Below are 23,598 nucleotides of genomic sequence, written 5' to 3' on the forward strand. Positions count from 1 at the left end.
TCCTATCCATAAGGACCATTTGATTGTGTATTTGGCCATTCCACTAGTCCTGTGAGAGATTTAGTGGTATGTCATAGCAGCATACCAACAGAACTGAAGAAAAAGAAAGTCTAATAGCGCGTTAGAGGTAGGTCCAAAATGGCATTATGAGTGAACATGTCTACTAGAGTTGTAAAAATGAACCATTGCTCGGCTTATCCAACAGTTTATTCCTGTTCTTGTTTCATTACACAGTTGGTTTTTTGCAAATGGTATCAAACTATAAAGACTTTCTTTTTTATATTATATATATATATATATATATATATATATATATATATATATATAGTTTCTTTTTATGAGCTAGTCCTAAGATTAGCTATATCTTCACAAAGATTGTGTGGAAATAGTTAAAATGCCCATGTGGTGTCTAGTTTAAAAAAAAATATATATGATTTGATAGGGAAAATTTAACGGAGCGGCTTCAAAGATGTCCCGAATAACAAATGTGAGCAGGATGACCACATGTCAAAATTCCAATTTGAAAAATGCACACTTCTCATATGTGGCCTTTGAGTCCCCAAACAAGTAGAAGTAGCGTTTTGCTACTTATCGCCCCATAGCGTGCAAAAAACTAAAACACTGGGTATTTCTAAACTCAGGACAAATAGTGGAATCTATTTAGCAGGTTTCTTTCCATTTGCTTTTATAGATGAGTAAAGATTTTTCAAGTAAAAGTAAGAATTTTTTTTTAACGTATTGAGTGTATGACCGAGGTTGATGCCCCGGGAAGGGGCCAGACATCAAGGTATTACAGCAAGACTGTTTGGGTGCAGAAAGTGAACATAGCTTTCTACACCTGTTTAAAGCCATGATGGTCCTGGCACGTCATTAGTCGCTAACTGAATGTTTTTGCGTGACGTGCCCGGACAGTCAATTGTCGTCGAGGGGTTAACAATCCTATTCATTAACATAGTTTCCATTAATTTCCCAACTACTGATGTAAGCCTTACTAGCCTATGGTTCCCTAATTTCCAGTCATCTGGGACTACTCCTGTTAACGATTTTGCTAGTATACCACTTTTATTAACTTTGGGTATGTCCCATCAGACCCCATCGACTTATTTGACTTCACTTTAGACAGCTGAAGCAATGGAGGCTAATTGTGCAGATCCTGAGCCAACAGAAAAAAAGGCCTCTGATCCCCTATCTCAGGAGCTTCGAATCATGCAGATCCTGAGACCAGGACATTAACGTGCCTGCTTCCATGTAAACACAGGCTTATTTAGTGTGCAGACCTGTAAAATGTAGGATTAGGGAAAACAGACAGATCAACTATAAAGGTCTACCAGAAGCAGGAGTGCTACCACCGATCTAGAGAAAATGTAGACATCCTTATATTACAAAAAGGCTCTCAGTGAGAGAGACAGGGGAAACAGAGGAATACGCTGTATACAACTGGATACAAATGTATCACGTTGCCATCCTAATATTACTCACTAGATACAAATGAATCACATTGACATCCTAATATTACTCACTAGATGCAAATGTATCACATTGACATCCTAATATTACTCACTAGATGCAAATGTATCACATTGACATCCTAATATTAGACGGCTTTTTGGTTGCTTTCTTCATAGATTTGAAAGCACAAAAACAAGACACTTATTTTTGTCCTTTTCTACAAATAATGTTATACCTCTCTCTCTGAGGCACATGATTACAGGCTAGAATCAGTCAGACCTAGAAAGTAAGTTTATATTGTAAAATCTTAATTCAAATGTTTATCTAAAGCTAAATCATTCATAATGTGTGTTGTCATGCAATGTTTAATTCAAAAGTGTGTTACATTTGGAAAATTGGGTTTTATTGAACATATTAACTTATTGAACCTAACACTATTAAGTGTTAACTTTTTGTTGCCACTCAAAGAAAGATTATTTGTATCTATTCATATGATGTCAGCAAGAACCAGTGATATAGTTGTGTACAAAAACAAAAAAAAAAGAAGTGCACCCTCTGGATTCTGTGGCCATACATATCAGGACACATAACAATCATCTGTTCATTAACAGGCCTAAAATACAGGTAAATACCACCTCAGATGAATAGCAACACATGACACCGTGTCATGATTTATTCAACAAAAACAAAGCCCAAATGCAGAAGCCATGTATGAAAAACAAAGTACCCGATCAGAGTCACAGTGGATCACCAGCTCCACAAATATTCATCTTCTGGGGTAGCACTTCCCAAAAGGATATGCAACCCCTTTGTTCCTTCCTCGACATAAGGGTCTGTGGGAGGGCCAGATCTTCTTGCTCCTGAAGTTTTCAAATATTCAAGGGTAGGCAGGAGCCCAAGAAGACAACCTATCTAGTCTACAAAAAATCAGGCTCCACTATGGCAATTTCCAGTGAGAATTTCTATTACTGAATAATAAAAACTATATAAAAATATTAGCATACGTGCATTGTGTAAACCATGAGGATAAAATAAAAAAGTGCTATTCAGTGTCCAGCCCTAATAGTTTGAGGTTTTAGGGAGCGAGAAAGTTTCTGCACTTTTATATTTTTGTTGGAAACGGTGAAGAGAGGAGTTGTAGTAATTGGTCATGTCATGTGACTAGTTGTTTCTGGCAAGCCAGCTGCCCATGCAGTTTAGTATGAGTTTTCACCCTGGGGTGAAGATGGCTGAGAAACGTATAAATTGCACCAAAGAGGAACAGTGTTCTGTTATATGCTTTTTGTGGGGAGAAGCTGTGCCAGGAGCATAAATTAATATTCGCATGTGTGCTCAGTATGGGGATAAAGTTCTCTCTTGTAGAGTTGTCTATGAGTGGATTGAAAAATGCGAAAATGGCGGTACTGGTGTGACGGATGCAGAGCACTCTGGACGTCTAGCTACAGCCACGACCATGAAGAATGAACCCTGGACCTGGATTTGCGAAAACAGAAGAATAACAGTTAAAGAGGTTCCAGGAAAGCTGAATGTGAGTGTTGGATCTGTAGAAAAGTGATGTCATTTGTTTTGAAATAAAATAGAGTTAAAAAGGTGTGGAAACTTTTTGAATGTCCCTCGTACATACACAAGAAGGCCTGGTTCGCAATCCCTGTTCCACCTCATCCCAAAGTTGTTTCATAGGGCTTTGTGCAGGCCAGTCAAGTTGTTCCACACCAAACTCATCCAACCATATCTTTATGTATGTTTGTAGTGGGGCACAGTCATGCTGGAAGAGAAAAGGTTCTTCCCGAAACTGTTCCCACAAAGTTGAAAGCATACCATTGTCTAAAATGTCCTGGTATGCTGAAGGATTGACATTTTCCTTCACTGGAAATAAGGGGTCTAACCCCAAACCCTGATTTCAATAAATAAGAGGTATGTCTCAATACTTATAGTGGTGGTCCGTATAGACATGTTAGATAAGTTTGGTGTGGAATAACTTGACTGTCCCTCACAGAGCCCTGACCTCAATCCCACTGATCACCTTTAGAATGAACAGGAGCAGAGACTACGAGCCAGGTCTTCTCATCCAACATCAGCGCATGACCTCACAAATGCTCTACTGGATCAATGTACAAAAATTCCCACAGAAACTCTCAAAAATCCCATGGAAAGCCTTCCCAGAAGAGTGGAAGCTGTTATAGCTGCAAAGGGGGACCAACTACATATTAATGTCTATGTATTTAGAATGCAATGGCATCAAAGTCCCTGTGTAATGGTCAGGTGTCCCAATACTTTTGTACATATAGTATATTAGTATGGTGTTAGCGTAGTTTGGTGGGTAGCTAGAGGGAATCGGGTAGGCAGTGTAAGTTTTTTTAAGTAAATGTAATTACAATGAAATGCTTGTAAAGCACAGTTAGGTCACCCCAAGCAGAAGCAGTGATGCACAGGGCATGAAATCTAAGTGCATCATCGATTATAATACATACATGAGGCGTGTAGATCTTTCCCATCAATACCCGGTCTTGACTGCTTAGACCCAAGCCACCACAACCAAGCATGGCTCAAGCCCACCTCCCCACCCAAAGATAAGACGACACAGCTTTGTGGGTAAGGGCATTGGCCACAGCTTTATTAAAACATCATGAACCAGCACATTGTAACCATAAACATAACCATCCTGCCAGCTGACGTGTTACTGACAGGCAGATACCCAAACATTACCAAGAGCTCTGGTCCATCTGGTCCCAGATGCAGATCTGGAAAGACCTACACTTTCTTGGGAGTTCCAATTAACGGTTTTAAGAGAAATCCTCTCTTGAAGAGTCCACTATATATTTGCAAAATAAAATTGTCCTGCGTCCTACATTTTCCTTTGCACAATCCCGCCGCACACCGGTTCCAAACAAAAGCCTCAAAATAGATTCAGAGTCTGCTATAAGAAGGGGATTAGAAAAGACTCCAGGTACATCTGCCCTTCCAGTCCCTCTCTGCCAGGACTCTGCATCTATGACTGTTTCATGGCCTATCATACAAAAGCAGATTATTAGATTTTATTTTATATCAAATATTTGTTTTCTTTTATGTTCATTTAGGGTAAACCCCAAGAAGAAAATGGGGTTATTTTGAATTGGCACCTATTCAGAAGTATTTGCCCTGTAAATATTAAAAAAAAAAACATTTTAAAAAACCTATGCATAAAACCCCTATTCACGGGGGTATTTCCATAATGGGGGGTTGCAGCTCAGCACAAAATCCTACGCAACATTATATTGTATAAGAGGTCAGCGGATTACGTAATCACGGGATTACATATGTAAATAGCTGCATATCAGCAGGGTACAGGTAAAAGCGGTGCATACAGTATTTAGTAACCCGTAACACACTCCCACTCCTGGATACCCAGCCGTCTCTACATTCCTATTGGACGATGTTTTCCGTACCTGCCCCGTCTGTCTTTGTGTTGTTCCTGCTCTGATTGGTTTTCCCTCTCTCTGCCCATGTCAGGTTAGCATGATGCGGCATCTGGCGACGCAAAGCATTTAGGGAAATGTAGTCTAAAGAGCTGCATCCTTATTAGATCAAAAAGCCCTCGCACTACAAATCCCAGTAGCTTCGCGGCCAATGGGGGTGTAAGATACTGTAGAAGAGATGGAACTGCAGATCGTAGATCATAGAGCATAGAGCAGAACTATGAGTGAGGGGACGTGAGTATCGGTCGTTGATGTATAAATATATAACGTATTTATACAATTTGTATTGAAAATGATTTATTGCATTAAATTTACCCTAATAATAACTAAAGTATATATCTAACATTTACAAAATTGCCATACAATGTAGGCATGCTATTTATTATTATTATTATTATTGTTGTTGTTGTACTGTTTTCATATACATAGATATTCAGATTTTGTTACATTTTATGTAAGTAGCCTAGATACCATTTTTATGGCTTTTCTGCTCCTCAGAATTTCTTTCTTCTGCATTATGTTTGTGAAAGTTTTTGTAAAGTTTCCCATAATTGTGCAGTGTACCCTTTTATATGTAACATAATCCTTTACTTCTCCATCGATATCAGAGTAATGGAAAGTTTCACCTTAGGTGCATTCGCAGAAGGGGTGGACCCTACAAGACACCCCCAGCGACAGATCTTACACGATGGCGTCTGACATGCACCGAGGGGAGGCAGACCTGGCACTATGTTGAGGATGAGGACCGAGGAACTAATGTGCTGGAGGCTCACTCCTTGGGACTTAGTACGGTACTTGCAAAAAATCTTTACATTACAAATGGTTAAACCTGTAGCTTTTATATTGCCTGTGTGCTAAATGCTTTCATATTGTCTGTGCTCTAAATAAACCATTTGAAAAAAAATATATGCACTCCATATAATATTTGCCTTATAACTGCCTCAATAAATGGAAGTCTAAGGCATATGAGGTGTAGCTAACTTTGGGACAATATTATATATTTTTCTCATTTCCACAGTGTACAATATATGAGGTAACACTGTAGTTACTTTTTCATTTGTTTTAGTTTTTTAATATTTTTTTTCATACTTAATGATGGATACAGATGGTTTAAAACAAGAGCCCAACTTGTCCTGAAAAAAGCCCCAATAAATAATTTGTGTGGATACGCTAAGCGAGACAGTAGGAAATTATGGAAATATTGAAAATGCCTTCTCGTAAAGGAAATATCGAATTTTGCTTGTTGTGTGCCTATAGAGCGAGTTCCTGAAGGATTTGCCCCAGGCACACACCGCACAAGATGCAGCGGATAACGGAATAGCATTTTACACAGCGTTACAAGCTGAGGATGGACATTGGGCTGGTGATTACGGAGGGCCACTGTTTCTAATGCCAGGTGAGAATTTATTTGGAGAGCCATGTTATGCTTTTTTATCTGACTTATTTCACACAGGTCTTTTTAGACCATTATCTCTAATGTTAATTTGCTTCTTTCTAGGTCTCCTGATTGCATGTCATGTGACACAAACTCCACTACCGGAAGCAACAAAGAAAGAGATGGTACGGTACCTACGCTCTGTACAGCTACCAGATGGCGGCTGGGGCCTGTGAGTATGACTCCATGTCAATCTTATTTACAGGGCTATCAATATCCGTTCCAGACATTTATTTCAGGAATATTATGGCCCACTCAGTCTCCAGATCTGTCTCCAGAACAGGAAGTTGTCTCTCAGTCTGACACTCAGTGCCTCAGTGGGGAGAGGTAGCCTTTCATTGCATGAGTGACAACATGCACATAGCAACATCTGTCATTTATATGTGCAATGTTTTAAAACAACTCATTTTACAAAATAACTTATGATATACAATGGCTATGTATTAAGATAGGCCCTTTAATCTATTTAAGATTGGTCTACTATTACTTAAATGTAGTCCTTAATACATAGTCAATAAGTTGAATTTCTCGTCATCCCACATTTGCTGAGCCTGACTTAATTAACATCAGTCAGCAACTATAGGACAGAGATAATTCGGAGGAGTAATCATGGCAAGAACAGGACGGAAAGATAGTTGTTTTCATACACATAAGGTGTGTTCCTAATAAATGCTTATTTTAACCCCTTCACCCCCATTGATGGGTCAGGCATGTCATGCAAAAACGGTCCCTTAACGACCAATGACATGCCTAACACGTCATTTCATTAAACAAGCTTAGAAAGTGATCTAGGCTTAAACGGTGTTGCTGTAATGCCTCGATGCCGAGGCATTCTGCAACACCGAGATCGGCATCAGGGACCATGTCTGGCCCCTCCCCGGGGCGTCAACATCCAGCATCAATGATCTCCTCCTAAACTTCAATGGTGTCGCTGAAATGCCGCGATCACAGACACAGACTGACCAAAATGGGGAATAAAGCGCACTTCCCAAATGTGGCCTTTTAAGCCCAAATAGCAGACAAACCCATGCATGGGTGGCATCACTGTATTTGGGAGATGTTGCTGGACACATATTGAGGTCTTGTTTGAAAGTGATGGTATACCAGGAGCTGTAAATCCATACCTGGAGTGCAATTTTTATAAAAAAAAAACACAAAATAAACCACTACCACAAAGCTTGACAAGGGTGGTAGTAGAATTGGTGCATGGAAAGTGTTAAAATACCAGCATTTGAAATACCTTGAGGTGTCTTGTTTTCAAAAATATATGGTTTGATGGGGTAAATTGCATTGGCCAGCTTCAAAGATTCCCCAAATAGCACATGGGGCAGAATGACCAGCTTTGGAAAAAAATGGTTTTAAAATAGCAAAATGCTACTTGTACTTATTGCCCAATAACTTGCAGAAAAAAGCAAAAAAAAAAATACATAAACACATTTGGTATTTCTAAACTCAGGACAAATAGTAGAATCTGTTTAGCAGTTTTCTTCATTAGCTTTTTTGGATAAGTAAACTATTTTTCGGGTAAAAGTCAAAATGTGTTTTTTCAAATTTTCATAATATTTTATTATTTTTGATGGGAAATTAGATAATGTGATCAAAATGGTATCTGAAGAAAGCCCTTCTTGTCCTTAAAAACACAATATATAGCTTGTGTGGGTACCCTAAATGAGTAAGGAGAAAATGACATCTAAACACAAGCACCGCAAAAGTGTTAAAACAGCATCGGTCCCAAAGGGTACAAAAGCCTGGTCCTTTAGGGGTTAATATATATGATCTACAATGGTATAATTAAGCATATGTAACTTGAAAATAGATGTAAATCACAGATCTTGTTTCCAAGAAACAGGTTCTATGCAGTTATGGTCACATTAGGGCTGTGTTAAAAAGAAGACCTGCAAGCTTCACCGGCATAGATATAAAAAAATGCTTGAGCAATTAGAATCCAATGCTTCAAATGAATTATTTAGAAAGACTGTTTATCATGTATTTCCGGTGTAATAGTACAATATTTTTCAATATGATGTCCCATCAACCAAGAAAAGAGTCATGAATAATTGGCTAGGTGTTTGCGTATCCTCGATTTGTGCCATAAGCTCACTCATCTGAAAGATAAATCATGGACATATTTTTAATGTGCTCTTGTTACTAAATGTAAAGTATGAATTCCATAATATCACTGCATTGGATCAATGTGTTTGTCCTTAACTCACCTGCCCACACCTGCCCTTCTTTACCAGACACATTGAAGATAAAAGTACTGTTTTTGGAACAGCCCTTAGCTACACCTCTTTGCGCCTCCTCGGCGTTTCACAAGATGATCCAGATCTAACTAGGGCACGAAACAACCTGCATAGTAAGGGTAAGTTGTGTGTGTATATATATATATATATATTCTTATTATGATTCAAGTACCCGTCAACAATACACTTCTGCTAATTGTTGTATTTAAGATGTTTTCCAAACAAACATATTCATCCACCTCAAACATAGTTTATGATTGTAATTTGTTACCCAGGGATAAACGATAGAAAAATATTCTGTGCTAGGTCCAGTCTTCTCCAAGTGCAACATATACAGCATGGAGACTCACCCTGTGCAATCAGAACACAAATATACACTATATGACCAAAATGCAAGTGGACAAAAGACAAAGATCACAATGCCAAGCATAGGTTGGAGTGGTGTAAAGCACACTGGACTCTGTAGCAGCGGAAACCTTTTCTCTGGAGCGATGAATTACATGTCACTGGAAATCTGATGAATCTGAGTTGGGGCAAAAGTAGAAAGAAACTACTTTGGACTAAGCCCCTTATTTCCAGTGAAGGCTAACATTAATGTTACGGCATACAAAGACATTCTGAAAAATTGTATGCTTCTGAATTCGTAGCACCAGTATGTGAAAGACTCTTAAATGTTCCAGCATGATTGTACCCATGTGCACAAAGTAAGGCTCATGAAGACATGGTTTGAAGAGTTTGGTGTTTAGGAACTTAAGTAGCCGCCATGAAGCCCCGGCCTTAACCCAACTGACCACCTTTGGGATGAGCCTTTGGCCGAATAGAAGAGTGGAAGCTGGTAAAGTTGGAAAACGGCCAACTCCATATCAATGCCCATTATTTTGGAATAAGACGTCCAACAAGCTCATATAGGTGTGATGGTCAGATGTCCACATAGTTTTGGTCATATATTGCATGCCTCCCTACTAAGCTTCCCAGGCTCAAATTTTACTTGCGCAAACTCAAACCACTGCACGATTTTCTTTCAGTTTTTTCCATCTTTGAAATCCTGTGTTTTTCACTCATTTTCCATCTAGTCATTATTATCTGATCTATTCTAGTTTGCCCTCCGCAACCAAAATATGTATTAATCCTCATTTTTGTTATCCCGATCTCTTCCTCTCATAGGTGGTGCTATTGGCATTCCTTCTTGGGGGAAGTTCTGGTTGGCCGTATTGAATGTATACAGCTGGGAGGGATTGAACACTCTGTTTCCAGAAATGTGGTGTGTTATTGATAACTAATTTAGTATGCCTTTAAACTGCTTTATCAGACCAGTTCCCTATCACTTTTTGTTTGGTTTGGTTTTCTCCTTCTCACTCCTGTCCATTTTTAGGCTTTTGCCCTCCTGGTTCCCTGCTCATCCCAGCACTATTTGGTGTCACTGCCGACAAGTTTACCTACCCATGAGTTATTGTTATGCAACTCGACTGTGCGCACGCGAGGATGACCTGATCCGGAGCCTGAGACAGGTGAGGTGCTCAGGGCTGTGCACTGTTGGGTTTGATTGACTATTACCAATAAAGGACTCACAGATTTTTACTTTCCAGGAGCTGTATCTAGAAGACTATAGCAGTATTAATTGGCCAGCTCAGAGAAACAATGTTGCGGCTTGTGACCTGTACACACCGCATAGTACTTTGCTCAATGTTGCATATGGTAAGAATCAATTATCAATTGAATTTGCCTTGCATATGTTAATACCCTTTTAAAATAGTGCCACTCAAACTGTCCACCAGTGTGTAAGATATGGCACATCTATACATGCCTTTTGGTACTAGGCCACATTTGATGGCTCTTTATATTCCTCTTGTTTTGGGTAAAAAAAGGCAAGAGTAAGATTTTTTGCTACACATTGCAATATGAGAGTAATTTGTTATACAGAGGATCACAATTCAGCACCAAAGAAATTATAATAATATAAGTATATGTGTTATATCTGTTACTGTATTCGGTGCAAAAACATATCGGAAAATCATTTTTTAGTGCTGGAATTATTAGGCTTTTTACCTTCTCGTAGAAGCCGTCTTCTGTCCTTAGATTTTGCGTTGAAGCAAAAACAAAACTTTTTTAGAATGGCCTTTTTTTTTTTTTTTTAGACCATTTGCATGTGAATCAAATAGTTGCAAAGTACAATAATTAAAGTTTAACCTCATTGTCGTTCAAAAAAAAAAAAACAATCAAGAATTGAAAATCATCTTGGGGGCCTGTCCAAACTAATAAATCGTTGATGTATCTACCATACCAAACAAATGCTTAGTATATCTGATATTACTTACTGAGTGCCGACTACTGTAACAAATGTAGGCTATAAAAAATTCAAGGTAGAGTCAACTAACAAACAAACATAAGTATCAGGATCTTCTAATTGTCTTAAGACCTCACACCGATAATGCGTGGTAGACATCACAACTACCTTTCCCCCTTATCCGATCGTTTGATGACTATTCTGTCATCCTTCATCATTTGTTTAAGGGCCTGATCCAGTCTGGTAATCGTTATACTGTATTGTTTGTTTAGTTTTTCAACATATCCTCTCAAAAAAGTTGGATCAAAACAGGATGTAGCAGTTAAATCTGCATGCCGAATGACCCTATTGATGTCAATAAAAAACGTTTGTGATGCGTGTGGACCCACCATCTATCAACATTGAGTGTAAACAGTGCGGTCATATTTTTGTATATTCAGGTGTTTTTTTTTTTGCCACCCCATTATTTGCGTCCTGTACAGATACTGTGTGTTTATACAGTACAGATTTCTGTGCGTACCATATGTTTTTCTTGCATACTTTATCCACTAGTTTCTATTTTCTCTGGAGACACTCCGATTCTCACAGTCATTTTTCTTGCAGCTTTCCTGAACCTATATGAAACGTACCATATACCTTCCCTTCGACGCCATGCAGTCCAGGAGCTGTATGACCACATTAAAGCTGATGACAGCTTTACAAAATGTATCAGCATTGGTCCAGTAAGGTCCTCCTTGGGTTGTTTTGGTACACGGGTGTAACAGCATGAAATGCTTTTGTGCTGACTTTTTTTATGTTATAGATTTCCAAGGTGATTAACATGCTGGTACGTTGGCATGTGGACGGCACAGAATCGTCTGCATTCAAAGAGCATGTGGACCGTATCCCTGATTATCTCTGGTGAGAAGACACATCTTCCATAACCAGTGCCATCAGAGGCCATATTCTCTCTTGCATTTATATTGCCATCTTGTACTTGTCAGTTTTCCTTAAATTGTCTTCTTATTGCAGGTTAGGACTGGATGGAATGAAGATGCAGGTATTGTATTCCCCTGTAGCTTGCTTTTGATGAGTTCTCGTGTGTCGTTTTCTTTAATGCTCTTTCTTTTATTTTTAGGGTACAAATGGTTCTCAACTGTGGGACACTGCATTTGCTGTGCAGGCATTTCTAGAGGTACCTCAAATTACAACTATTTTTAATCATTTTTAATAGTCAGTTGTTAGAAAAATGTTTATGTTATCGTAAATATTATTGCTGACAAAGACATAAGAAAGCAGGGAATGTCTAGTCTATGATATATGGACGAGTTCCCGCCAACACGCCTACTCTATGTTGTTCTATATATATATATGTGCAAAGGGTCAAGTCTAGGCCATTCTTAATTATGCAGCTTAAAGAGGTGTAACCTGCTTGAAAAGTAACCAATCATAATGATGCATGCTATTGGAAGTAGATAAGATGCTATATAAACCATGTAATCCAAATGTGTAATTAGACAACGCTTCGACTTTTGTGTGTTGTGTGCCTTGTCTCGATTATGCGCATGATCTAATTAAAGGAAACTCTTTCTGAGGAGAATTCGACCATTATTTCAACCAACATCAGTATATAGCAACATAATAAGAACAGATCCATATTTTAAAGGCAGACTAGATGGTCCAAGAGGTTCTGGATCTTTTCTAAATGTAGCTGATCCTTTAAGCTCGCCATAATGCTGTCTATTTGATAACATATAATTTACTCCCACTTAGTGTCTGGGTCCCTCTTCATCATCTGTTTTTATTGCTAATCACAGAGAACAGAATAATAAGGATAATGTTAACATTGGGATAATGTTAACAGTGCAGGAACCCATTGGTAATAGCATGAAATCGTGTGTCATGGGTTCATATTGATTTTTTGGGGAACAGGAAAGGTTTGGGCACCAGAAAGAATAATGAAATCTACTTATTTTCCCAGGAAGGACTGTAATTTATGCTGCTGTTCTTATTTGGGCTATTTTATTGTCAGTATGATCAGTACTAGGTTAACTAGTCCCTAGAATAAATATACAAAAATATTACCATACAGTATTTTAATCTTTTGTTGCTTAGTTTGAATATATATTAAAATTAAACTACAGTATGTTTATTTACTTTAAAAAATATGTTGCCATTCCTGCTACCATTCCAATGGGTATGTATATAAACGTTCTTAAATAATAAAAAAGAGGCATCTTTTTCTACCAAGCTTTTTTTCTAAATTATGGGAGTTAATATATTTTTATATTTTGGCTGAAATCTCCTCTTATAAAAAAAGCCTTTCTTAAAACATCTGAATGTAAATCTTTAGAGTTCCTAGTGATAAACACACTGGTGACTTTCTGTTCTAAACATATGCCAGAAACAGCTGTGATACATGAACTCTACATAATCCTTTCTCTAGATCCTGCATGTTTCTCTAGTATCACTTTGGGACTGAAAGCACTTTACAAGCTACGGGACGTTATCATTCAGTCCATCTGTTAATGGAAAGAAACAATAGTGTGACTAATCTTCGCCAATACAATATTATAGAATTATTTAAAGGAACAGCCAGTTCTGTCCGATTTGATATTGGGTTTAATTTCTGCCTTGCTATAGTCTTTCTACGAGAAAAATAATCTGAAGCGAGTTTATGGCCAGGCCCTTCTTTTCTTCCAAAAACACTATAATCTGTGTTAGACGCAGAAAACCATTAAATTAGAAAAACATGCGTTTCCAGTGCCCTGAGACTTGGTGCTTGTGATCAAATACATTTGTCCAGATAGACCAGAAATGCAGGACACCAATGGATGTGAAATCCTATTCCTGGACACAGTCACTGAAGAGTTCCAGACACGAGGGAATTGACCATGATGGCACGAGTATCCTTACTCTAGATCAGTGGTTCTCAACCTTCTTAATGCCGCGACCCTTTAATACAGTTCCTCATGTTGTTGTGACCCCAAACCATAAAATAATGTAATTATATACTGTGAAATCTGTGTTTTCCGATGGTCTTAGGCGACCTCTGTGAAATGGATGCTACTACTGTTATTACATGATCCAATGTACCGTCACAGTGGAACAAACACAGAGTCACAGCAACAGTCTACCCTGTAGTGAATTGTGCATATGCCGTTAGTAATCAGAGATTATCAAAGCTAACGCCAGCCAACATCATTTATCTAGTTTTTAAAAAAAAATGAATTCTTCTTAAAAAGCAATGGTGGAATAGACCGTGCTCAGTAAATACACCTATATAACAATGTATGTGCACAGTTTGTAAATTAGTTGGGTATTTTCCCTGCTAGTCGAGGCGAAGCTGCAAGGTCATTTCCCTGATGTGTCCAAATATCCCCTTTAACGCTTAACTGTTAAATTAAACCATATCCTTAATCCAAACACAGATCATTTATGACCAAATATTTATTTAGCTGGTGTTGGAAAATAATTGTTATTCTTAAAGTTGGCCATCAGATGGCAGCCTCTTCTTTGCTAAACTGCACATATTCCAACCATTGTTTATAGCTGTTTCTCAACATCTGGAACAGCCTGAAATCATTTTTTTTTGGTTCTCAAGAAAACATTTGTCTTGCATTTTGCTCATGAGCTCATAGCTGGATTACAGCCAGTGTATATTATTTAATTTAAAAGGAAGTATATGTGACATTTTAAAAAATAAATAATATTATTTTGACATCAGAGTATTAAGTATAAGTGTAGTCTTAAAACTGATGCCACGGATGGACAAATACATTGACCCGATAAAAAAAGTACACTTATGGCTTCTAAGATTTTACTGCCAAGACCTAACTTGATGTCTCGTGCTCCTTGGGGTACTGAGAGTTGCAGTGATGTATCTTTGTGTCCAAATATATAGAGCCAACGTGTTTCCTGTCATACCCCAGATGACGCCATTGCTTTGGGCGTGTACATTAAATGCAGTATACACATATACGTCCCATGTAAAAAAAAAACAGGGAGTTCTGTCCAAATGAGTTTTATTCACAGTGTTACCCCCTCTTTCTGCAGGCGGGGGCACAGAACAAAGACCTGTATCAAAACTGTCTTAAAAAAGCACATGAGTTTCTGCGTATCTCACAGGTGAGCATGTGATATGGCGAAGCGAACATGCTGTGTGTTTGTAGCAGCTTTAGTGTTGAATGTGCGCTTTTCAATGTATAGCTTTAGCAAAACATTCTAGTCATTTTTTCTTCCTAGTTTGTTAAAAGTGTCTGCGTTTTACCCACAAGAGTATCCTTGACCACTGGTAATCAGGGATCCCTGTCTCCTTGAAATACATGAAGTATGAGAATTAACCCCGGGAGCACTACACACTAGTCAAAGGAAGCTGTTGGAATAGATGGTCATGGAAACAAAGTATAGAATCGTAGCACAAAGGATAGATATACTAATTCCTTCTGAAAGAGTGGATATAATTAAGTCAGAAAGCATGCTGAGAAGAGTTGGCTGGTGGGGGAGTCCCTGTGGGCCACTGGATATGAAGTTTCTAAATGTAGGAATATGTGCTTAGACTAGATGTTACTTATTTGTGTTTTACAGATACCAGATAATCCTCCTGATTACCAGAAGTATTACCGACAGATGAATAAGGTAAAATAATATACTTTTCACAAGGGGATGGGGTCCCAATATGTTGCCAATATGTGAATGTAGATATTATACAGTATTATACAGTAGAAACAGAAGGGAAATAATATCACAGAAGTCCACAAATGTCAGTCCAATTTCCGCAAGTGTTTTATTTTAAATTCACATGGGCTGTATAAGCATGCAACATGAGAACAAGGAGAATCGCTTGACACGTTTGGCAACCTTAGTCCTTTTCTATAAAGCATGTAAAATATACAATCAATTCTCAAATGTACGTGTCACCTGATCATCGCCCTTATGTGAGCTTGTTGGACATCCCATTCAAAAACCATGGGCATTAATATGGAGTTGTCCCCCACGTAACAGCCCTCACTCCAACGAAGAACTATCGAGAACTAAGGGGCCTAGCCCAAATCCCAAAAAACATGGATGTGGCTTCCAGCCGTTTGGAACTCTGTATGGATTGATGCTATAGAGGACAAGACATTTTTAGGTGTTCCAGCATCTGGTTGCCCCATGAGTGTGTACGTGGTCTACCGCTTCACTGTTTTCACCCCTAGTCTATTTCACTTCACGATATTAGCACTTGGACCAGGGCAGGTCAAGCAGGGCAGAAATTTCAAGAACTGACTTGTAGAACAGGTGACATCCTATGACAGTGCCCTGTTTAGTCTCTGAGCTCTTTAGGACGCCTCATTCCACTGCCAATGTTTGCCTATGGAGATGGCGTGTCTATGTGCTCGATCTTATACACCGGTTATCAATGGGTGTTGCTGAAACACCTAAAAGTAATAATTAGGACGGGTGTCCACATACTTTTGGACATATAGTTTACAAATCCAATGATTATTGTTTTAATAGGGCACGTTATTTATAGATCCCTAGGTTAAGGCAGCTGTGTATTACCTAAATTTATAAAGTCATGCAAATGCAAAAAAGGGAAAGACTATTTTCCTCATAAGTGAAAAACTAAATAATAAAACTAATGAAAACTCATGACACCCCTTAGCAAATGTATCCAATACATGTGGATGTACTGTATGTTCACATATGTAATTGCATGTGAAACCCATGTAGGTGATTCAAAGGGTAGTTAAATGCCGTATTTAAATGTAAGAAACATAATCTGGGGAAAAAAATACACATTTACATTAATATGACACCTTTTTTGCACCTCTGGTGCATCTGATTTTGTGGACTACTACCCTCATGATCCTCCTCATATTTCTGGCTGAAGGTCAAACTCATGTGCCATTTTTATTTAAAATAAATATCATATGGGTGTTTTTATCTTTTATTTTGATGGGGCCACATGTGATGTCATACTTCTTATACTTAGAAGCAACCAGTTAGTCACTGACTGATCATCAGCGTTCTTTCTTCCTTGATCGTAGCCTTAGTGTTAAAGCCCTCTCCTGGGGCCTGTCAACCTGACAAACACAATATCCATTATTTTGTTGGCAGAAATTTAAACACCAGCTAAAACAAGTGCAGTTCTGATTTGAATGATAGATGCTGGGACAGTCTGTTGGTTTCCAAGATGATTGCTCCCAGTTAAATACTTGATTCAGTATATGTCCAGTTACTGAATGCAAAAGCATTTGAGACTCGAAAATGACGTATGGGTCAGTGTATTTGTTGTAAGCTCTTTTTGTGATGTCTTGTTGTGTTTCGTGTTATGCATTACAGGGTGGATTCCCATTCAGCACCCGTGACTGTGGTTGGATTGTGGCTGATTGCACAGCTGAAGGACTGAAGTCTGTGATGTTACTTCAGGAGAAGTGTCCTTTTCTGTCTGATCTCATCCCCCGGGATAGGCTGCAGGATGCGGTCGATGTGGTAAGAGCATGTTTGCCTATATGAATTCTTTTATTTAGTTTTTCATTCTGGCTGTGACAAGCAGTAACCATGATGATATCTCATAGCTGCTCAGTATGAGGAATCCAGATGGAGGGTTTGCCACATATGAAACCAAACGAGGAGGCCGTCTCTTGGAACTTCTCAATCCATCTGAAGTGTTCGGTGAGTGACCAAAGCACTAATACTACAAAATGAATCATAGGTTTAACCGCTTAGTTTCTGTGTTAAAGTCCCTTTAATTTTGTTCCAGGGGACATTATGATTGATTACACATATGTGGAATGCACTTCAGCCGTAATGCAGGCACTAAAACATTTCCATGAGTGGGACCCTGAGTACAGAGGACATGAGATCAGGTATTTATTCCTTATGTAAAAGAAACTGGATGTCAAGATTGTCAGCTTGCGAGCAGGGCTCTCTCCACCTAATGTATCGGTTTGTCTTAGTCTGTCAATTGTTGTCTTGTCATACCCCTTGTATATATGTATTGTATTAGCCACTGTGTAAATGGTTGGCGCTATATAAATAAAAGATAATAATAATAATAATGTGATATAAAGTGGATTTTATTTAAGTAGGGATTCATTTCCAAGGCTTCAGTTTCATGTCACAAGTTTCACTATACATTATGATGGGATTTGGACCAAACTGGCTTAGCATAGTTCTTAATTCAGGAAATCCAACTTATTTAACTAATGCATTATACAGGGCTCACTAGTTACAACGGGAAAGAACCAATTCACCAATGTGGCCTGCCTCTTATTTACTTATTATTTCTTTAAGGATTTTGTGATGCTTTACAGCCCAAGAAAGGTGTTACGTTTTTTTGTTGTCTTTTTATGCTTGTATATTGTGCACATGATATGTATGGGTCCCTGGGGGAGATTTCCAGAGCCTGGTTTAGCTGGGTCTGGCAGGGAAGTGAAGTGAGTAGTTAGGCTGGGTCTGCAAATTATACCCAGAGAGGGCTCCAGTGGGAGCTTTATTTGTATGATTTTGTTCTGGAGACATGCAAATATGCGCACTGTGTCTGCGCCATTACCATGATGCATCCCATAATAGGTGTTTATACTGTGCAGCCTTGGTTCCTTGTATTTACATTCCGGATATGGTCAGACATAAATCCTCCATCACCATTATGCAAATACCCAGTAAGTAGAGATTCCCCTCTCAAAGTCTAATAATTGGTCTTAGATCTATAGTAACCATTAATATGGTTCACGCTGCTTTTTAAAGTTTTCAAACTTTGCACCAGATTATGGAATAAAAAACCTATAATGCTGATGCTTTAGAATAGACTAAAAAGTACCTATCCAATAAATTTCCATTTGCTAAACGTCCCTTTTGGTTATTGTCAGAGTTGTAACACATTTTTATTCCTTCCGTAGTGATACGTTGCAACAAGGACTGAAATATTGCCGCAAAGTACAACGAGATGATGGGTCTTGGGAAGGGTGAGTAAACACAGACCTTTAATAATGTTGATCTTTAATTTTTTAACGTCTGGTCAGAATTTGAAGGCAGTTCACTATGTAGTTGCATTGTATATAATTTTAGTTTTTAATCATTTTCTACAGATCCTGGGGTGTGTGTTTTACATATGGAACATGGTTTGGACTGGAAGCTTTCGCTTGCATGGGATATACATATAAAGATGGGTAAGCCAATGTCTCTATTCCTTCTGTGTGCTGGCAGAGAAGTTAGGTTCCTTATGCCTTGTGGCGCTTATGCCACAGCAGGCTACCAAATACCTTGTTAAAGTTATCTTCCAAGGAAGGGGAAACCCCTGCCCAAATCCTATGTTTGTAGTTGAGTGTATGCGTTTTGTAGTTAAAGTTATAAATATATACATTTTATGGTAGAGAAGGTCAATTTGCCATCAACTCTACCTTTTTTAACATACTGGACTTTAAACCTGTCGTGTTCATTGGTTTTGTTCAGGGTAGCTATATGTGCTTAAAGTTAACAACGCCTTCTTACCAACCTCTCAGTGCAGAGATAGCTTGTGCAGTCTTTCCTTAACTGTGAACCCTAATGCATCCAAGAACCGATCACCCTTTTTCTCTCTGTAGATGCCCGGAAGTCCTGCGTGCCTGTAGTTTTCTTCTTTCCCATCAGATGCAAGATGGAGGGTGGGGTGAAGACTTTGAGTCATGTGAAGAGAGGCGATACGTTCAAAGTGCCAACTCCCAAATACACAACACTTGCTGGGCTTTACTTGGACTAATGGCTGCCAGGTGAGTGTCTGCCTATAGATTAGGGTTGCACAAGTCCTCCTGCTGTTGGCTGAGAGTGATGGTTGAGCCAAAGGAAATACGGTTGCTAAATTCCTTTTATATCTAGGAATAAATTGTGCCATGATCACAAAAGACAACATGTAATCTGCTTTGTAAAAGTAGTGAAATGCTTTTTTTTACAAATCACAAACACCATATAGACAGACACACGCTAACATCTTATGCTCGCAAACACTAACACCTTACAGTAAAACACACGCTAACACCATACACTACAGTAATGCACACCCTATATGCTGACATACAACACTATACACACACTAAAGCTACACTCTTATACACATGCACACACTGGCTAACACTATACATATATTAAAATACACACTCTAATACTATGCACGCATACACACTGAATCTGGCACTACAATACAGTAAATATACGGACTCTAATACTACAGTATACACGCACAGAATGACTCCAGCACTATACATAAACACACTGACTCTGACACTACATACATACACTACTTCACCCCCACCTCATAGAGACCTGCCACACCGCTGCCTATTTTCTGCTATTGTGAATCCGGGATCCTATGCTTCCCTGCGGTGAAGTGAGTGCCGTGATGCGCCCAGCGGGGTCACGTAATGCAGAACCTTTCACAATGGTAACCGTGGCCAGTTTTCACCCCCTTGTCCCGCTAAACCCTGGGAGACCTGGTGCCCAGGGCTTGTTGAGCCCTACCCTAGATGTTAAATCTGTACATTGTACAAGTATTTTAACTTAAACATTTCTGTACTGCAATATTTTACTTAAAAGGCACTAACAAGATGATCAACGGTACAGACCTCTTATTAGTTATTCTTACTCTGTTAGGTTTCTGATAACACTGTTTTAAGTATCCGAGCTGCAGAGAGTACTAAGAATTGCCTTAGAATTGAAAAGAAAACAATTTTCACATTTGTAAAGTTTTGCCTGAAGCGCTTGTCACATGACACACAGGCTTAAACTTTCCGAGGAAAGAATGAAATTGTTCTCTTATGGTTTATCTCCATGCCATATGATAGAGTGTAATGAAGTGGAACAACATGTTCGAAATATGTAGCTGGTGAAATATAGCACCAATAAAGGACTATTACCTGAGAAACCTGAATTTAGTTTTTTTTTACTGTTGTAGTGAAAACAAACATGTTTTGCTGGAGATGGCTATCATATCCGTTTCCAGAATAGACAGAAACATTGTCACACCTGCCAAATATTTTGCTTCTGTTGAGTGTCTGGGGCAGAATACTTGTAAGCAGAGGCACTTTAGAGGTTGTGAATGAGGAATGTACTAAAGCAGATGGAGGAAGAAGTGGAAGAGTATCCTGTGATGTTTGAGAAGGAGGCCAAAAAGAAAACGTGTGATCCAAACATCCTTTTACATTCTCAGTTGGCCAGTGTGAGACAGAAGAGTTGGCTCAGCACACATAATCATGGAATCAAGAATGTCTTTATGTTTCACATCATTTCTTGGGTGAAAAAAACTTTGCTTTGCACTCAACCACAGATGTTACACTAAATATGCTGAAATATGACTAAAGTTGGAAAGTGGCCATACACACTTAAAGGGATGCTGAGACTCAATTACAAAACAAAGATTGATCATTTATGATAAAATATGGGTTTTGAACACAATATTTAATCATTGGGAATGTATGGATTTACAATGTTGTGGGGTACAAATCCCATCATTTGAAGAGTCCTTTCTTACTGCATGGCCCACTGTTAGTTTGGATTCTGCGATTGTTTAAACACCTTGATTTCTTCCACACATCACTCCAAATCAAGAACCAAATCCCTCTTGGTAAGGGCATCTAAGCTATTTAACAGCGGAATCGGCTTAATTTCCCTACGGGAGTAGTAAGGGGGGACGGACGCTGTTATATTATCAGAATTAGGGAAGTGACTACCTTTGTTGAAAAGTAAAGTCTTTTACTGCATACAAGTTTGAGTAAAGCGCAGAGGGAACCTAAGCCAGTAACTGTAGAATACCTAGTCATACATTTCACCACTGTACGGTATTTTACTAAATGTAACCCGTTTCCTCTGTATCATTCAGATTCCCAGATGTGGCTGTTTTGGAGAGAGGCATTACACTATTATTGGAAAAACAGCTTCCCAATGGGGACTGGCCACAGGTAATGTGTCAATTTCCCCTCATGTGGTTAATTATTGAAGTGCTTATATTTGTTGTGATGTCTCTGCAAACATTACCTGTATTTTTTTTTTTTTTTTTTTTAGCTTGTCACCTATGTGAGATTTTATGAAATAATCTGGAATGTTTTTAGTCAGAGTAGATATCCCCAAAGGCATGTGTCCATTCACATTATCATCCAAATTCAACTTGTTAAGAAGGGACGGTGGCTTTACATCTGGGCACGTGGATGGTCTCCCTTTTAAAAATGGCAAAGCTGACATAGCAAAACCACATGAAAAGGCCTGCTTTAACTATTTTATTTTTTCTTTCTCCAGGAAAATATCTCTGGTGTATTTAACAAGAGCTGTGCTATCAGTTACACATCATATCGGAATGTATTCCCCATCTGGACTCTTGGACGTTTTGCTAAGCTGCACCCAGATAGCCCCCTGGCCAGACTGAACAAGATCTGACCCGACCTATCTGAACAGGACCAAAAGCTTATAACGCCTTACTACCTCGTTATAGCTCACATCTTCACTAACTCTTCTGCCACATTTTCCCCCACAATATGCCATTTCCTGAGCCCAGATGCAGCCTGTTCAATTTTTAATGTAATTGAATATAGGTACATTTCATATTTCTTTCTAATCCAGTCCTCAGAGTCAGTTTGGGGCCCTTATTTTTGCTGCTTTGATTTATGAGTTTTAAAGGACTAATTTTTATCTGGAGAAAATTAACATTTTTGAAAATGAAAAAATAAACATTTTAGAAACACTGGTTCTCTCTGTGTTTAGTTACGTGTTACATAGTAGTGTACACTGTGAAGGATGGGTGATATGATAAAGACATTTGATAAAGTGCCATTTTTCAGACACATACCCCCAGTAAGCCATTCTATCCAATTCAAAGTACCCTTTAATGTACTGTGACATTGGATCTTATTGGTCTTGAAGTGACCTCTGTCAAAGTCGCTTGTCAAAGTCGCTCAGATCCTTAAACATTTTCCTGCTTCTGAAACATCAACTTTGAGGACAAAAGATTCACTTGCTGCCTAACATATCTCACCCGCTGAGATAATAACATGATCATGAGTGTTACTCACTTCACCTGTCAGTGATCATAATGTTATGGCTGATCGGTGTATATTATGAATGAAATTATTCCATGATGTATGTTAGAAATAGCTCATAGGCTTCTGGGAAGCCCAGAACATTCATGTAGTTTTCCTGATGTTTGGTTGTTTGTTTTGTAGTTCTTTACTGCAACCAGTAATGTTTGTAACTGGACAGTGTATTATTTCCAACCCTGAAGGATATTGTTCACTTATGTTTGGTATCAACAAAATTTGTTGAAAAGTGACACTGTTTGTCCAAAACTGAAATATATTTCCCACAGCACCTGTACTGCAAGCACCTGCTAGATTTCACATGCACGTCTTGAGAACATATGTCTATGACCTTTGCTGGAGGACCATGTAAGTTTAGCAGTTAGAGCAGAACAAAGTATCAATTAAAAAATATTAAGGGGAAGTCATGACATGATTAACTCAAGGACCAATAAGGCAATCAAATTAGAATTAAATATTACATTTCTTACTGTTCCTATGCTATAACTATACAAGAAAACTAAAACGTTACATGCAAATCTAGTATTAATAGACTCACACACACGTTGCATTATGATCCTGCTTGCTATATTCCTGTGCAAATGCAGGGTCCAAGAAAATGAATTATAGAAGGGCACCCAGTGGATAACGTGGTCCCACTTACACAAGTACAGCAACTTTTCATTCATTTTATTGTTGATTGAAACCAATGAGGAATAGATTAGTAATG

General features: G+C 38.5%; 1 protein-coding gene across 1 annotated transcript; it reads left to right on the forward strand.

Moving 5' to 3' along the window:
* The first annotated feature begins 5,066 nt into the window (after window positions 1-5,066).
* LSS (lanosterol synthase) lies at window positions 5,067-22,539 on the forward strand. The gene is made up of 22 exons (XM_053470928.1): window positions 5,067-5,138; window positions 5,536-5,695; window positions 6,162-6,300; window positions 6,403-6,511; window positions 8,580-8,701; window positions 9,747-9,843; window positions 9,955-10,090; window positions 10,169-10,277; window positions 11,470-11,588; window positions 11,669-11,766; window positions 11,878-11,905; window positions 11,984-12,040; window positions 14,902-14,973; window positions 15,433-15,483; window positions 17,173-17,322; window positions 17,409-17,505; window positions 17,594-17,699; window positions 18,732-18,797; window positions 18,921-19,001; window positions 19,416-19,580; window positions 21,683-21,761; window positions 22,096-22,539. The coding sequence occupies exons 1-22, from the start codon at window positions 5,125-5,127 to the stop codon at window positions 22,231-22,233; spliced, it is 2,193 nt and encodes a 730-aa protein (XP_053326903.1). The 5' UTR covers window positions 5,067-5,124; the 3' UTR covers window positions 22,234-22,539.
* The last annotated feature ends 1,059 nt before the right edge of the window (window positions 22,540-23,598 follow it).

The sequence above is a fragment of the Spea bombifrons genome, chromosome 7, assembly GCF_027358695.1.
Source record: "Spea bombifrons isolate aSpeBom1 chromosome 7, aSpeBom1.2.pri, whole genome shotgun sequence".
In the NCBI taxonomy this organism is placed as follows: domain Eukaryota; kingdom Metazoa; phylum Chordata; class Amphibia; order Anura; family Pelobatidae; genus Spea; species Spea bombifrons.